This window comes from Diadema antillarum, unplaced genomic scaffold (genome assembly GCF_040938485.1).
Source record: "Diadema antillarum isolate AM-2024a unplaced genomic scaffold, OU_Dant_1.0 seq00001058_RagTag, whole genome shotgun sequence".
Taxonomy (NCBI): Eukaryota; Metazoa; Echinodermata; class Echinoidea; order Diadematoida; family Diadematidae; genus Diadema; species Diadema antillarum.
The window spans coordinates 2485-19855 of record NW_027271886.1 but is presented as its reverse complement, the minus strand read 5'-3'; the positions used below and the strand labels follow the sequence as shown (position 1 = coordinate 19855).

Here is a 17371-nt window from a genome sequence, read left to right as displayed (position 1 = left end):
TAAGAAGAGAACACTGGAACCAAAATGGCAATCAAATTTCTCATTGCAATGTAATAGGGGGTAGGCTGAAGCAAAATTCAACAAAGTATAGGCAAATGCAAACAGATGAATAGAAATGGGAGGGCTTGATCAGGGATCGCCATGATGTAGGTCCTACAATCAACAATTTATGCACCCATGCACTAAGCTCTAACTTTGCAAGCTTTTCACTCCGAACTTGACTCTCCTATGTAAGTTTAAACCAAAGAGCTTATACCACAAGAGGGTGTAGTTCAATAGTGGAGGCGGCCGCGCAAGGGAGCTGCCATTACGCGGACCCTGTTAGCTGTACATTTAGTAGATGGCAGCACACTGTTTAAATGCGCTCGACTTAAATATTCGCGGCAGTGACCTTGCGCCGTTTTATGGTTATGTCACAACGGTCAAGTAATCATAATGTTTAAATGTCATGTTGCTGATGTTGTTTGATTTTATGGCGTGAGTGGGTATGTACGCGAAACAAATGTCATAATGCGCGAACTACTTTCTAGTCTTCACTCAAGTTCCCATTGTTTATTTTGTGAATAACAAAAAAAGGTCTGGACTCTACGAAATGGTTCAAATGATATGATATCATCGTAGAAACTAATACTTGTATCTGAACAATTAACCACATTGCGTTTCTGAAAATTAAAATGTGTTATGAAGAATAAAAAATAACTCCAGATATGATATGAGAAGATATAACTTGAGCGTAGGCTGAATTACATGTGCCTGGACGTGAGGGTACACTCTCTCTTCAATTTTGGACGCCTCATTTGTACGCACGTGTATGGCGACTACTTACCCTATATATGAAATCTCTTTGGTTTAAAACCCACTGGGATTCAGCAATACTCTAAAACCAGATACATTCGAGGCATGAGACTTTCGGGAATTAGAGCCAATGACCCCTTTTTGTGGCATGAAACTTTCGCAAATTGGCAACTGGCATTCACTGCATTGTGCAGATAAAAACTTTTGCTTGTATTTTACTTTTTAATGAATCTTGGCTCCTCCCTAAATTTGTGAAAGTTTCATGCATGTTTAAATTTCTGGTTTTGTAGTATACTGCCCAACACAAAAGCTAAATAACTGTGATATTACAGGGACAAGGAGGATTCTTTAATATCATTCCCTCTTCATCGACAGTCAGATTCAGGATATCCTCACTTAAAGGCAAGTCCAGAGATGCACCGACAAGCAATGAAAGCACACGAAGGCTTTACAGCTACATGCATCCATTGGTTTAAGATAAGTAGACCACAACTGTCTTATGTAATCCAACGAACAGTCAATATCCTTCATTACAAGACTTTGTATCTACACTGTCTCAGATCAATCATGACATTGTCTTATTCTTGTTTCAGTCACTACAATCTATATCATTTACTCCCTTGGAGGTCAATACCAGGAAAGACAAATGACTCAACGATGCTACTGTGTTTTTTTTTTTTTTTCACAGTTTGATCACATACAACACATATTATACTTTCCAAGTAGTAAATTCTAGTGTCCACTTCATCTGCCCCTTGTATAAAAAATATGACTTTATAAGAACAATACAGAAACCGTCATACAATGTACCAATATAAAAGTTGTCACATCATCCACTTGCTTGTTGCTCAACTTTCATGAGCCATCTGGATGCCGTGTTCATCTCTGTCGAGCTTACACAACCACAAAAAGAATTTTAGAATGACAGAGCAGCTAAACACTTCACTGGCAAATCCAACTAAACAACAAAACACATCCAGCGATCACATTACCCAATACTTTAATGAATTGCTAACTACACACCATGGAATATCAATGCTGCGCAATTTGTCTTCGAAATGCATCAACACAGATTTTTTTTTCTTTTTCAAACTGGCTTTAGATTCTATCATTTTGCACTGAACACGTTTACAGCACGATAAGTCACAATAACACATGACGAATAATGAAAACATGCCCATAACTAAAGTATATACCTATAAAGTAATTGCAAGTGATCTGACTATACAAATTGGAAATTAGACATAACACTCTGTTGATTAATACAAAACACACAGCACAATTGCACACTTGACTTATAAAAAGAAAGGCTCTTATGTTTGTTGTGAGTAAATCAATTGTCATGTGGCAGTAGTAGCTTCATGCTATTGGGATACTGCAAGGAATTCAGTGCTGATGTATTAACAATGCTGTCAACATTTTCAAACGAAAAAACGTGTCATGTAGCACTGCAAACTCAAAAAATCACAATTTCCTCAGCTCTCCCGATGATCAAACACTAAGACTACTGAATGTCCATTCCCTTTTCCACCCAATGAAACAAAAATGATAAAAAAGGTCCGAGTTACAGAGAATAACTACGTTTCAGCGAATAATCTTGTCAAATGCCCAAGTTTGGAGATGTTGAAGTGTTTTTATGTCCCCTAAAAACTGATAACTATTTTGATTTTCGGGCTGCTATGCTGTTTTTGGTATTCACAAGACCTTTCTACAAACTGCCTACCAATTCTAATTACAACTCAGAAGGTATGGTTCAAAAAGTCAATGCAACTCATAGAAGAAGCTGCATACTTTACCAAGATGTACTACAATGGTACTCAACATTGTACGTTACACTTGGTGAGAGCTGGGGTAACTTGTGGGAAGTCTGAGATACAATTTTTTGTTAGTATATTCAACACCACAAAACAAAAATATGACCAAATTAAAAAAAGATAACATTATTTTTGGGGGTATTTGCTTGCAATTTTATTTCAAATTGCAAAACACCTGTGTTCCGCTGATACGGTTCGGTAGTTGTTTCCTGTCATAGCATTGATTTAGCATAGGCCATGGTAATAATATTATTCCACCTTCCCCAACCGCAAGTTTTATATCAAATTCTTTACAAAGATGCACCACTAGAGAATGTAAGCATTTATACAGAGGGTAATTCTTGATGACCCTTAACATTCAGCACCCAATGGCTCAATGTCAAGATTCCGTCCAAAGTAAGTGATAAACTTTCCTATATAAAGCACATGAAAGAGAAAGAAAGAGCGAAAAAAACAAAACAAAACAGGGATTTCGTCACTGAGATGTCCTTTGTGTGGTGTGCTGGGATAAACCTACTTCGCTGTCTCCCTTAGAACCATCGCAGCCTGTGTCCTGATGACCGAAGTCACCTTGGTCAGCTGGTCATCGGTCAAGGTCACGTTGACCGCCACCCTGATGCTGTGAATGAGAGGCAAGATGAAATCCATGTTTATGAAAATGGATCTCCATGAACATATACATACAAATGAGAATTTGGCAATCAATTTCTAATTGGTAATTAAGTTTACCTTTTCTTGGCCCTGGCAGCCCTTTTTTCTACATCACAATCAAGAACTGTTTTTCCATTTGTGCTTTGTTGCTGTGTTATGATTTATCTTATTCTTTGCTATACTGAATGAAATTTGTTTTGTGTTTGTCTATGTACACATGTCTAAAATGCCAAATGAATAATGATAATGATAATAATCAGCTGATAGTAGTGCTCACAATGAATTTGCTGAATGTTGGCTGTGTCACGCACTTGTAGTATATATCATTTCCTATCTTCCATTTTTTTTTTCTCCTCACATATTGGAATACTAAGTGAAATTGTTATGTAATTCGAAACACTGTCCCTTTGCAGACAAAAATGTCAGTTTTAAGGATTACTGTCTTCATTTCCAGTGAGGACTACAGTATCTATTATACATCTTGTCCCATACTGAAAGCACAGTAATAATCCTCCCGGCTTACCCATCTCTATGGTGATGGGTATGACGTAAATCTACCACTGTTTCCACTAAATGTGTCACTTGACATATCATGCAGACATCATTAACAGTTAAGAAAGCAATCCCTGCAGCAAGTATGTTTGCACAAAATGTGATAAAGAAAATAATTTCCTCATTTACAAACATTCTCTTCTCCTAAATCAACATCCTATTCATTAGCATGCTTGCATTGCATGGAAGTAACTGTAGGTAAAAACTACAACAAGTTAAGCCCATAATGCACTATAAATATAATCCAAGCGGTAACACAACTGCAGAGGCAAGCCAGGTCATACATTGTACAACCAGTCGCATGACCCGACATCGCACACTTTGTGATCAGACTTCACAGCTACAGTAGGCTCACAATTGTATTGGTAACAGTATACTGTAGCGTGATTAGCTGAAAGTCCATGACTGGTCATGAAAATCTGACATGTCACATGATCTCTACGACTGGCAACGAGACCCAGTCACATGACTGGAAACTGGCAAGGCTGGTGACCTCACACTTCTGGTCATTAGATCATGCAAATCATGGCAAAGTCATGTTGTGTGCAGTGGCCCATAGATATGATATGATTGTGCTACATGTACGCTACACTTTCTCCCATAGACCCCAGCTAGAGAGTGTAGTGTCATTAGGATTGGTCCTAAATGGGGGTATTAACATACCTGGGTGGTGGTAGGAAAGCCTCTTCTTCCTCAAGATACCGGGCCACAGTTAGGACCACGCCCTCATCCAGAGCCTGTACATGCAAACAATATGCCAAAGAGATAACATTGTACTTGAACAGTGCAGACCAGACAAATGAAGGAAGAATTGCTGTCCACAAAGAACTATTTGCCATAAAATATCAAATGTTATTAGTGTCTAGGGAAACAAGAAAGCAAACAATAAGGCAATTAATTACTCATGGCAAAGGCTCATTATACAAAAGAACATTTGAGGCCATCTGGTACACTGTATCTCTGCTGGCAGACCAGCGCCTTCAGGTAGCACAAAATATGCCAATATCTGTTTACAGCTGTAATAAAATAAAAAAACAAACAAACAAACAAACAACAACAAACAAACAAACAAAGGAAAAAATGAAAAAAGATGGTAACATTCTAACTTTTATAGTCTTTGTGGCATAAAAATGTTTCAATCTCTTCCAGCACTATCGATAATTGTAGAAAATTATTACCATGCTGTTGAAACTGGTAAAAACTACAGCATGTATGTATGCAGAAATGTGACAATGTGACACTTCTGCATGGTGCCTCCCTCCCCCCAACCAATCGCTATTCATATAATAATTTATTACTAACAAACATGTACACTCTACATGATCAATAATCCTGGGATCACAAAATGAGTTTCAAGATAAAATATAACACCCTGTCACCTCATTTCATTTTTATTTTCCTTTAATAGAAAGTATAAATATGTAAAGGGCAACTACAGAATGTCTCCTGCTGTGTCTTGTATCTGCTATGAGCAAAGCCTGCTGGAGATCACATGACCACCCATCTGCTGCCCTCACCCTGTCAACGATCCTCTCCAGGATGGCCAGATCTTGGCCCCAATCTCCACTGGTCTCCTCCAGTCTCAGGTGCTTGATGGGAGAGATGATGTCCCCGTCTAACCGGTAACCTGGCAACCTGAACAGGACATCCAATATTGTACATCAAGACTTAACTCCATAATAATATATACTGTAGTCATAGGCTTAGTAATAGGGCAATGGTTGTTAAACGTCTGCAATTCTATTCTTAAAAGGGGAAGTCCACCTTAAAGATTAGTTTGTGTGAACAGAAGCAGAAAAATGAGAGAAATGAGACAGTGAAAGTTTGAGTAAATTCTGATGAGAACTAGGAAAGTTATATATCTTTTTAAAAAGCTGTGGTCAATCAAGCTCAAATTGGCAACACCATGATGTAGACTGCGAGCTCACCTTCCATTTGCCCTGAGCATAAAATTCCATACGATTGTTCAATTTTCATCACTGATGATGGAATATACTGTAAAACAAGATATTTTCGCGGCATGAAATTTTCGCGAATTGGAGCCGTAGGCCTTTTTCGCGAGTTGCCTCTAACATTCAATGCGTACAGTGTAGACAAGAACTTTCATGTGCATTTTAATTTCACGAATCTTTGCTCTCGTGAAATTAAAATGCACGCGAACATTCCTCGTTTTACAGTATTTTTTTGCATTTTTTAATGATTATATCACTCTTTGCCATGTCTTGGCTAAAGTCTAAAAACGCACTGGGTGCTTTTCTCTGCGTCATTTTTTGTTGGTGAAACAGAAGCCATGCTCACCCTGACAGCTGGTGGTGGACAAACTCGCTCTTTGACCTCAGCCTGTCAAAGATGTCGGCTTCCTCCTGGGTGAGGTCAAGGGCCGTGAGTGCCGCCGTGGCCAGCATGGGGGGCAGGGACGCTGAGAAGCAGTAGCCCAGACCGGACAGTCGCTGCCGAACAGACCACAACATCATGAAATAATAAAGCTGGTTTTCAAGTGTACTGAAATCTGTGGATGGAATTTTGTAATGGACCAAGTAGCAATTGTTTTCGATGCATCCTTGGTCCTACTCCCACTGCTTACATTTCAATACTTGACATCTACTTTGTAAGCATCAATTGCTAATTACTATGTCAAGCAGGCCGAGGGCAAGCTTCTTCTTTTTTTTCTTCTTCTTCTTTTTTTGCCTGGAGGAGCAAGTTTTGTTCCAAAGGAATGCAAAAATTCTAACCTGTTAGTAAAATCTGACAACTGAATGGCAATAGTTCAAGCTTTGCCAGAACATCTATTTGCAGTAGGTTCTTGAGATTTCCTAAAAAACAACAACAGCAATACAACAACAAGCAACATGGGAGATCTCCATGAATGTCACTGTTATCAATGAAACATATTCCATGGGCAGATGTCCTTTGTCACTAAAAGATGGATGTTTCATGTTTTGTGATGACCACTCATATACATACTACTACACAGTAAATACAATAACACAGGAGCATCTCTTGGTGGTGACGCCGAGGCTGCTTTGAAAGCATCAGAATATACATAGAACTCTGAATTCCGATGCAGAAAAAAACATGAGCAGAATATTACATCTATTTCTTCCTTTTCCTTTAAATAGCTGGCGCCTTTAGAGGAGAATGTACTTTGAAATCAGAGCACAGACCCATTTGATGAAGTCTCTCTGAATCATACCACTAGACCCAATCCTCCAAAGATACTTTTGCAGCTCAGTACTGCTACGACTTTCCTTCCTTTCCTATAACCATTAAGTTTCTTCCAATTTGGATGAGTTCGATTAACGTCTGCTTTGATAAGTTGCTGGCAATTTTATGGAGACCCTAATTACCTGATGGTCGACAACATATCTGCTGCCCAGACAGAATCCACCCAATGTCCCGAGTGCTGCCTCCATGGAAACCGAGATGAGGTCGATATCTGTAATCTGTAGAAGAATAGATGGCAAATATCAATTTTACTGTCATGCTCCTGTCATATGAAAGTTATTTTGACCTTTGATTTCTGCAATACGATGCAATAAGAAGAGGGCATGAATAATCCACAAACCATCAGATGCATAAAATTCAAGTGTTGCTTCAAGTGGAAAGACACAAGAGTGCTCTTCAGAATTGATGCATTACTCTCCGTTACGAGAAACGTTTGTTGATTCCTAGGATGTGACAACATTAAAACATTTGTCCTTTTGTCTAATGCAAGCTGGACAAAGAAAGAATCCAACATTACCAAAAAAAACCCAACAATAATCACACTTTTCAATCAATTAGTAATGAATTTTTTGTTTCATGACAAAAATTATATTTAAACTACCAAAAAATAACAAACTTTGTATCAACAACAAAGATCTCTAAACTACAAGCTATAAATGAAATAAAAATGATATACGAAACAAAATTGTTTTAAAATCCTTATTTGAGCAGTATCACAATAAGGAACGTTTTTACATAGAATTTATGGTCTTGCTGGTCTTTATACTCACATCTACTCCAGCATGCTCTGTGACTCCTCTCCCAGTCTTACCCAGTACACAGAATGACATCGACTCATCCAAGAAGATGCGCACCTTGTACTTATACTTCAGCTCAATCTGCATTGGAAATACGTTTTTTCCTCATTATCATTCATTCTTGGTAGACAGGGATTCATTGATCAGCAGCATTACAGCTGAAAGAATCAGTTCAAAGCAACCAACACAGATACAAATACCAGTATAAAGTGGACAGAATATAAGCACACAAATAGATGCATGGAGTATGGGCAAGACAAACTGATATATGGATATCAGTGATTAAGAAAAAATTGTTAAAAATTGTTATTACTATAAATATATCAGAAAACAATCAAAACACAAACCTGCATTGTACAGTCACAAAGCTGAGACAAAACACAGGAAATGTATAATATATCTATACATTATCATTATAGGGTGGTCTAAAGTGACACTTTATGGTGATATATGAGTGTCAGTTCCATTGGTACTAACCTAATGTAAGTTTTACCATTAGCACTCATGTAATTACTAAAGAGTTTTATACCAATTTCTTGACATCCAGGATGGTCCCATGGTTGACATAGAGCCCCTCAACAATAATGAACTTTCTTGTCACTTTGGCCTTCTTGGGATTCTGCAGAAAAAAACAACAACAAAATAATGGGAGTGAAATTGATCATACATATAATGTCCTGCTCTTCTGACTGTAGCATCAATGGGTGTGTGTGTGTTGATGATTCCACTTTTCATTGCAGGGTAGAAACTATCTAACAAAAGTGAAATATCTCATTGCAATGTACACAAAAGTGTGCAGAAACATCTTGCTGTTACACTTATACCAATGTGATGCAGCAAGAAAAGTAATTATGGAGTGGACACAGAACAATTATTGCCGGGTGAAAATTCAGTCCTTAAATTACGAGGGTTCAATACAGATAGTGCAAAGGTAATTCACTAAACAGGCATGGAATTCTTTCAAAAAGGTGATGCATATCGTTAAATCTGAGGAGAAGTTCTGAAAAGGAACATGCAAACGGGAACCACAGCAAGTTTTGGTAACCAACAGTCATTAGCTCTATTGTGACATAGCTCTATGATCCGTGTTATCTTTGGACCTAGTTCTTTTACTTGTCCCTCAGTTATTTGTGTACTACCCTCACTAAAATCCTCTACATCCAGTAAGATTTGGGTTGACGGTAGCACAAAAAGGCTGATACCACTGAGTTCTAAAGCACAGCTTGCTAGAGCATCATCACTTTAAACTATTAAAAAAAAAAAAAAAACTTCACTGGCTAGTCCCATCGGTTCATATTGCTGTCGTTGTCTCACCTTTTTGTCTTCCTTAGCTTGTTCCTCTAGAATCCTCTCCAAGTCTGCCATGTCATTGTGTTTGAAGAACTTGAGCTTGCTACGCGAGGCCAACAGACCCATCTGAACAGAGAAGCCCACTCCTTCATCACTGCGGGGGTTATTGGCAAAATGGGAATGATCACGTGCTATCAAATCGCAACCCCTAATAATACACTCTGGCAGATCTAATGTTGCTGCTATTTGTGGATTTCGGCATGTCTGCTTCTTGCTGTTTACCTAATGCCATCATTGATCATGTTTGACGAACTTGAGCTTGGTAGACAATGCTAATTAACTATCTGGACAGAAAAACTCACTCCTTTGTCACAGAGGGGCTATCTCCAAAATGCAATTAATGCTCTCATGCTGATCACAGCTCCCAATAATACATTCTAACAGATCCACAGGACAAATACAGCTGCTTGTTTGGTATTTCTTTTATATATGTCTGTTTGCTGTTGGTTCTTTTTTCCACGGCATGGTGTTTGAAGATCTTAAGTTTGCCTCATGGTGCCAGCAGATGGCAAATCTTTCTCCTGTCGGCATGGGATCAATTGACGAGATTAACTAGTCACACTTCATACCCAGCCCCTTCTGATGGATTTGCTATGAAAATGCACATTTATAGAATCAATGGTACAATATGGAGGTTTATCAGCCCCTAATAGTGTCAACCATTAGTACATGTACCATAGATATAACTGAATAGCCAATGCTGAACACTGGCACTGGTTTGACGGTCCCTGACCAGTAAAAATCACTGTCAGACCAGTAACTTTTTTAGGAATAGATCAGTAAAATATGGAAAAAAGTAGGTTCCTACTGGTCCGACAGACTGGTTGGACTAGTAGAAATATGGGTTAGTGTGCAGCCATGGAATAGCCTTCAAGTATTTGGGAGATTTTTTGTTCTGTTTACGTTTCTGTTTGTGTTTGTTTGTTTGTTTGTTTGTTTTTTACTAAATACATGTATATTTCTCTTCACCGCGTAACTAACACTACATTGTACCTTTGGTGAGAGTCAGTGTAAAGGAGTGTTCTCCCACATGATGGGCAGTGGATTGTTGACTTACCAGAAAACGATGTCTCCTTTCTTTGCATAGGCTGGGATGGCACTTGCTACAGTAGAGAAGCCATAGGCGTACAGGATCGCCTCTTCTACCCCCATGTGTTTGGCTATCCTCTCCTCAAAGTTCAAGTGAATGTCTGATGGAAGCAAGGACAGAACATTAAAAAAATTGTTATAATTTTCCAGGTCTATCAGTCTTATAAAGTACAGTGGACTCCTATCACAACGAAGTCCTCAGGACCAGCAATTTTCTTTCGTTGTATCAAAATTTTGTTAAAATCTAACAAATAAACAATTAAAAAAAACATACAGAGGATGATGTTGTGGCCTGAATTTTTATTTCGTTGTAACTGGAATTTTGTTATAACCGTGTTCGTAATAACGGAAGTGCACTGTACAGACATCTACACTATGCTGCTTGCCAGGATATTAACCTTCCAGTGTGACAATTATATAGACAGAGGTACATATGTATATACCATGTGTGTGGTATATTTTAGGGTGGTTAGTTTTTCAAATATTGATTGATATTCAAGATATTATTGCCTAACAAAATAACAAATGAGCTCTATGAGATCTCCAAGGTGGAAATTACTTCGGAAAATGGAAAATACTTATTTTTTACTCTATTCTCATTTTTTTTTTATTGCAAATATGACCACTGTCGAGATTGTCTGACAAGTCCTAAAATGTGGAAATATATGGCGCAGATGATAGATGTGTAGATAGAAAGATAAACAGAGATAGACAATCAGACAGAGAGATAGATTGAAAGATGAGATAGATAGGCAAATAGATAGATAGATAGACAGATAGATGGATATGGTAGATACATAAACAGATGGAAAAACCTCTGTGCAACATTTCACACAATGAACACTGTTACAAATGACGTCTATCCAATGTGTAGTTTCATCCGCTGAAAATGAGTTCATTGAACGTAAAACTGCAGTCTGCACAACAGGACAATTCACTGACGATTACTTCTACACATGATGACACACCAAAGCATAACAACAAATAAAACCAACATTAATCATGGAGCCAACTATTGATGTGGCTTCTATTTTCAAATAAACACAATACTGTGGTACAAACATGTATGCAGGCGTTCTTAGGAGACTTACCCATTGTTCCAAAGAAACCACGTGGTCCACACGTACCCACTCCATACTTCCTGAGCGTCTTCACAGCAGCATCCTGGTAATATTGATAGGTAGTATGAGAAGTCTGTAAGGCTAGGTAGGGGCACTATGAAAACAGCCTGCCTATAAAGGCTTTCAAACATCACCCTATGCTCAAGTCATCTTGGATGAAATATGGAGTAAAATCAATTTCACATGTTCTCTCAAATTAATGATATTGGTTGCAACTGCATATGCGTACTAAATGAGGTGGCGCCATCATAGTCTCATATTGCTCCTATTAGTTAGTATGTAAAGATTATAAGAGAAGTGGAAGTTTTTGCTGTTGTTGATGATGGTTTGGCAACTGACAACCTCTTCCCCAGAAAAGTTATCAGTTTTAAGCTCACAAAATGCTAATATGCTAGCCTTGCAGTGTTTTTCATCTCTGAGATCTGCCTTGATTTTCATTCAAGATTTAACATGGCCTTAAGAAGTCTTTAAAAATCATTTAAACAACATTATCTTGTAGTCGAAAGGGAAAACAGAGATAAATGAGTGAGTGGCACCCGAAGATAGTGAAAACGAACAAAGCCAGATCTGTTGACATCTTTTACCTCAGTCTCTTTTCTTCCCAGCATGCCCAGAAAGTTGAATGTTCCTGCGTTGATCCCTTCCTTGCCATCAACAACAAGTGTGTTGTTTCCCTGTCTGAAAGATGGAGACAGCCACAGATAAAAGGTAGTCACTCTTGTGATTTGTCTTTCTCTGAATGTAACAATTATCTGATACACTAAATACAATTGTACCTTCTGACCCCTGTACATTTGGTTGCCGATCCATTATGGGTGAAAACTAATGAAAACTTATGAGGGTCTCTGCTTTAATGACGATTTTGATGTAGAGTGTAACTCTCACTATGGCAAACTCGCAACACTGCACTGCCTCACTCTCTGAATATTCATCTATATTCTGATGGGGGATATTTTACTGAACCTAACCTGAAAATCATAGAAAATACAACTTCAAAATTACATTTTGCTCATCCTCAAGAAGCTCCCATGATAACATTTGATTGTAGATTATGCAGAGACTCTCTCATCACAAACACTCACTTGGTAACTCGTCTGTACTTGAGAGCCGGGTGGTTTTTATCTACCGGTGGAACCAGTGGCTCTGGGGTCCATTCCTGTATCAGCTGCTCCTTCTCCTATGGAGGAAACATGCAGTCATTCTGAGGTTTATGTGGTCCAGTTCACACTTGCAGAGTAAGAGCACTCAAAGAGTGATAGATATGTGTACAATATACAGAAGTCCTTTCAGTGATCAATGTGGGTATACATGGTCCTGTTCACACTTGCAGAGTAAGAGTGCTCAACTCTAACAATATTTCTTCCCATCAGAGAAGACTAGGTGAGTAAATGATATTAAAGACAGACATTTCACCATAAGGAGAACATGAGCATGACATTTGTGAGTTTCCAAAATTGAACCTTCCTTGTGGTAAGTCATACCAACATGCTTCAGATACATGCACATCTTCATTGATAGGAATAACATTTTGCAAGTTAATTAATGGTAATTTTGTAACAACTTGAAAGTGTGTTTATAATAGGTGTACATTGCAACTGTCTTTAAATCGACAGAGTTATGATAGCTTTACACATGCTTCACGGGTATGGTACTCGCAACATCTTCATGTTTCACTTTTCACAAAACAATGGCTGAGATCATTTTATTTCAGCTCAAAGACAATGCTGTTAAGGTTGACTTTACACATCTCGTCATCCCGTACAATTGCCTGAAATGATCACTAAGTGTATTTACAATCAGCATTCATGTAGTAAGCTTAACTGATACCGAGACCACAGAAATGTGGGTTGAGTGCTTCTCAGATAGGAGAGACAACTCTCATCTTACCGCAGATGAGAGCTCCAGAGTGGATTCAATGGAGTAGCTCTTCGAGAAGATGAGACGGACAATGAAGACAATCAGGATGACCTCAAAGGCCAGGTGGTAGAGTGGAGCCTGAAATGGTAACACAACAAACTCCTGGGTCATTGTCATTGTCCTGCTGATTAACACTCCTGTAGCAAAATCTGCATTTTTATTGGGACAAGACTGAGATGCCCAATGAAATTACTAGTACAATGAACCTTAACATATTAGAACACGTAAACTCTGCTGCTATCAGTGGTAACCTCTTAAGCCCGCCGCACACTACACGATTTTGCCCCGATTCACCGGTCTTAAGACCTTAAGACTAGATGTGTGACGTCACAGTCTTGCCAGTTTCCAGTCGTACGACTGGGTCTTAGCGCCAGTCGTAGAGATTTGACATGTTGAATTTCTACGACCAGTCGTGAGCTTTCAGCCATTCACAATGCAGTAAAATGCAAGCGCACGCAGTGCGCACTGCGCGCGCTTTACAGTCGGGTCGTATAGTGTGCGGTGTCCGGTCGTACGACTGGTCTAAAGACCCAGCTTGGCTTAAGACTTTAAGACCAGTCGGATCGTGTAGTGTGCGGCGGGCTTAACTTGTCAAAAAGACCATGATCTGCTAAAGTGTGAATCAAAGCTATATGCCTGTGCATTACTGCAACAAGAATCAATGAATGCTGTTATAAATGTCTGCTGAAACTGCTGTTATTGTTCAAAAAGATGTCTGGGAAGGGTGAAGAATTATGTGATGAATTCAAAACACTGTCAGCATGAAATTCTGCAGCTGCATTAACTCATTTATGGTTGTGGATTAATCACGCATAACATCAGCAGATATGAGCAAATGAGTAAAATGTGCTACCACAGAGATAAATGATAGTGTCATCCTGGTGTCTTATTATCTACACTCACTGTAAAGTAAAATGCTGCTAAAGCAGAGAAGTTAGAAATGTATGCTTGAGCAATTAATATAAAATATAAACAGCCTATTAAAGAGTGAAAAATCACATTGTGTAATCTTGAGGTATCTAATCATCTACATGTACACTTGTTGCAAAGTGAAATGCTGCTCCATGTTTGAGATGATTTCCATAAATAGCAATCAAACAAACAGAATGACAGATGTATCAAAGTCACAAATAGCCACACACATACAAATTAAATAGAGTTGTGATATCAAGGTCTCATTAATCCCTCATAATATTGTTTTATCTCGTACAATACATACAATGCATAGAGTAACTGTGTCAGTAAGCGGCCGTGCAGCCGTTCGCGGCAGGTACAACATACACGGTAATATATCGCTAAACACTGCATTTCACTGTTTACATGCACGCTACACATATACTAACACACTAGCAATCAACAAAAACCAACCTATAAAATGGGCACGATCTCTGACGAAAGTGAAATTTTCTCATCTAAATGACAATATATTGCATCCAAATTGAAATTTTTGGTACTTCTTAACATAACAGTTAAGAAACAATGGTCCAAGAAACTTGATTTTTTGTCGTTTTCTCTATGTTCATGGATTTTGAAAACATACCCTCACATAAAATATAACTTTCGCGAGCCGATGTGGGCCGCCATTTTTTTCGGAAAGTGGATGTTACCATCGAAAAAAAATGAGAAAAACACGAGAGAGACATCAACAACACCGCCAGAATTGCGATCTTGTTTGCGGCCAATGCATGTGCGCCCGCTATTTTCATGTGCTTTCGCAATGGGAATTGGCGCTTACGCAATGTTCGCGAGACATGTGAAGGCGTTCAGCTAAAGATCGCGGAGCACGCACGTATTGCATAGGGATTGTACATCGTGCCGCAAGCAGAAATACTACGTTGCATATCGCCCTTATCGGCAAAAATTGTGCCAGGTTTTGCCCTGGTAAATCATGAAAACTGCGTTGGTCAATGGTAAATTTCTTTTATGAAAACAATTGCGTTAATGAATAATCTTGTCTATGATATATGAAATGGTTGAAAATAATTTGCCTGATTTGTTTACAAGTTGGAAAAACCCTTAACAATGCTTAAACTGCCGCAAACGGGATATTTTACTCTATATATAAATCATACAAAATTTAAAACGTAATCAAACTTTAAAGGAAAGGGTTACTATTTCATAAATGTCAACTATGGGTGCGGTCAATTGTAACGTTAGACAAATAAACAGGCCAGCCTACCTGCACGACCATGTCGACTGCAGGTTTGTGTTTGTCAGTTTGATTAGGGTTGCCTTTCTTTTACTTTCTTATCTTGGTCCATATTAAAACCTTCAACAACATCTGAACATGGCCAACTATGTTGCTATCGGATAATCTGGCCACACCGAAAAAAAAAAACCACCCCACACAATCCACTTTTTTCTATTCATATTCAACACACAGCTCGCAGCGACATGACCTATTGAAACTGTTAAACACGCACTTATCACAGGCCTACACAGCTACTTTAAACTTCAGCTGTGTAGTGCAGCTGAATGCAACAACAACATATTGGGTATGTGGGACTGTTAGACCTCGCCCACGGGCTAGCAATAACTCGCATACCTAAACAACTGATGATCGTATCTTCAAAACCACACATACAAACCTGTCTAAAGGCTTCGATCAGTTCGCCAAAGTCCCATGGCTCTGGACTCCCAAATCTAAGGAGGGTATCTGCCATATCTGAATCGGGTTTGGGTCTCCTTAGCAGATTCCTCACATGAAAACGGGCGTCTGTCGCTCCACGCAAGTTAGTACAGCGATGTACACGGCCAGTACGGTACGATCTTTGGATACGTACAGTATTTGATTACGTACCGTACATTACGAAGATCGCGGCGGAAGGAGGGGGGGGGGGGGGGGGGGGGGGGGGCCAAGGGGGGGGGGGGGGGTGTATTTTGTGAAGGGGAGGAGGTACAGGATCGAATATGTGGCAATTCTTGTTAAATTGATCACCACTTGTACTTGGATGATAATAATTTAATACACAGAAGTTTTGTACGATTTTATGTAAATGGCAGTACATAATCATTCTGTATGCCTGTTGATTCCGTTGCATCAAAAACTATGTTCCGAATCAATGATTGAACAAAATTCTGTTTGTCATACCTACATATCAAGTTGTGCCGCTCTTTCGATACATATATTCTTTATTAGACCTATCTAAAAAAAGAGTAATACGAAAACAAGGAAAAAATACTTTTATTCTCTGGTGTAATAATATGAGATGAAGATTATAAAGCAGGCATGTAGGTTGTTTGATTTGATTTCACCTTCTGATCTGGAGATTCTCCCGCCTAAAACCCCTAGCAAACGGGAGACTCCAACTTGATGTGCGCGAAGCGCACATCACGAGCGGGAAGCGCGAAGTTCCTTACGGCAGGGGTCCAGGGCCCGCTTAAGGGTCCTGGAAGCTCTAGGGTTCTAGATGCTCTCTCGTGCTATCTAAGGCTTATTTTTCAACATACGTACGATGACACTTAGTAAGAAATCATTTCAAGCGGGAGACACAGAGCCGGGGGGGGGGGAGAAAATTTTAATCTCAAGCGGGAGAACGGGAGATTTTGCAAAAATGGGCTTTCGGCGGGAGATCTCCTGTCGAAAGAGGGAGAGTTGGAGTCTCTGGATTTGATTTATTTCCGCATTCGATATATACCCATTGAATACAAATTTCAAAAGCACAAAGACAAAGAATAACAAGTGCAGTGATATAAAACAATAATATAACAGTCTTCACTCGATACACCAATAGATACACATAAGCAATTCCATTGAGCAATATACATACACAGAAACGTAAATAAGAACAGTATTTTTCAGTGAATAACAGAAATGGTTGAATGCAGGAGACTGCCATCGTGAGCGATTAAGATTTAAATGGATGAGGCCTCATAAACGACTATCCGGCGACACAACTCTCATGGAGGAAATTAAGTGATCAGGTGGGTGCAGTGCAGTTGCAGGTGTGGGTGTAAAATGCAGTTGAAGGAAAAAATAACAATCATTAACCAAAAGTATATGTCATCTAAACGTGCTGAGTGGGGAGCATAATATGTATCAAATACCGCTTTAAAGCTT

General features: G+C 38.9%; 1 protein-coding gene across 1 annotated transcript; it reads right to left on the bottom strand.

Moving 5' to 3' along the window:
- Window positions 1-3097: 3097 nt before the first annotated feature.
- LOC139743212 (serine palmitoyltransferase 1-like) lies at window positions 3098-16024 on the bottom strand. Its single transcript, XM_071653708.1, has 14 exons — window positions 15900-16024; window positions 13282-13389; window positions 12477-12571; window positions 11979-12072; window positions 11365-11437; window positions 10242-10374; window positions 9149-9278; window positions 8364-8453; window positions 7808-7915; window positions 7160-7255; window positions 6111-6262; window positions 5330-5447; window positions 4476-4549; window positions 3098-3228 (listed from the first exon to the last, which is right to left on the bottom strand). Exons 1-14 carry the CDS (start codon window positions 15972-15974, stop codon window positions 3123-3125), a joined length of 1452 nt encoding a protein of 483 aa, XP_071509809.1. The 5' UTR covers window positions 15975-16024; the 3' UTR covers window positions 3098-3122.
- Between the last annotated feature and the right edge of the window lie 1347 nt (window positions 16025-17371).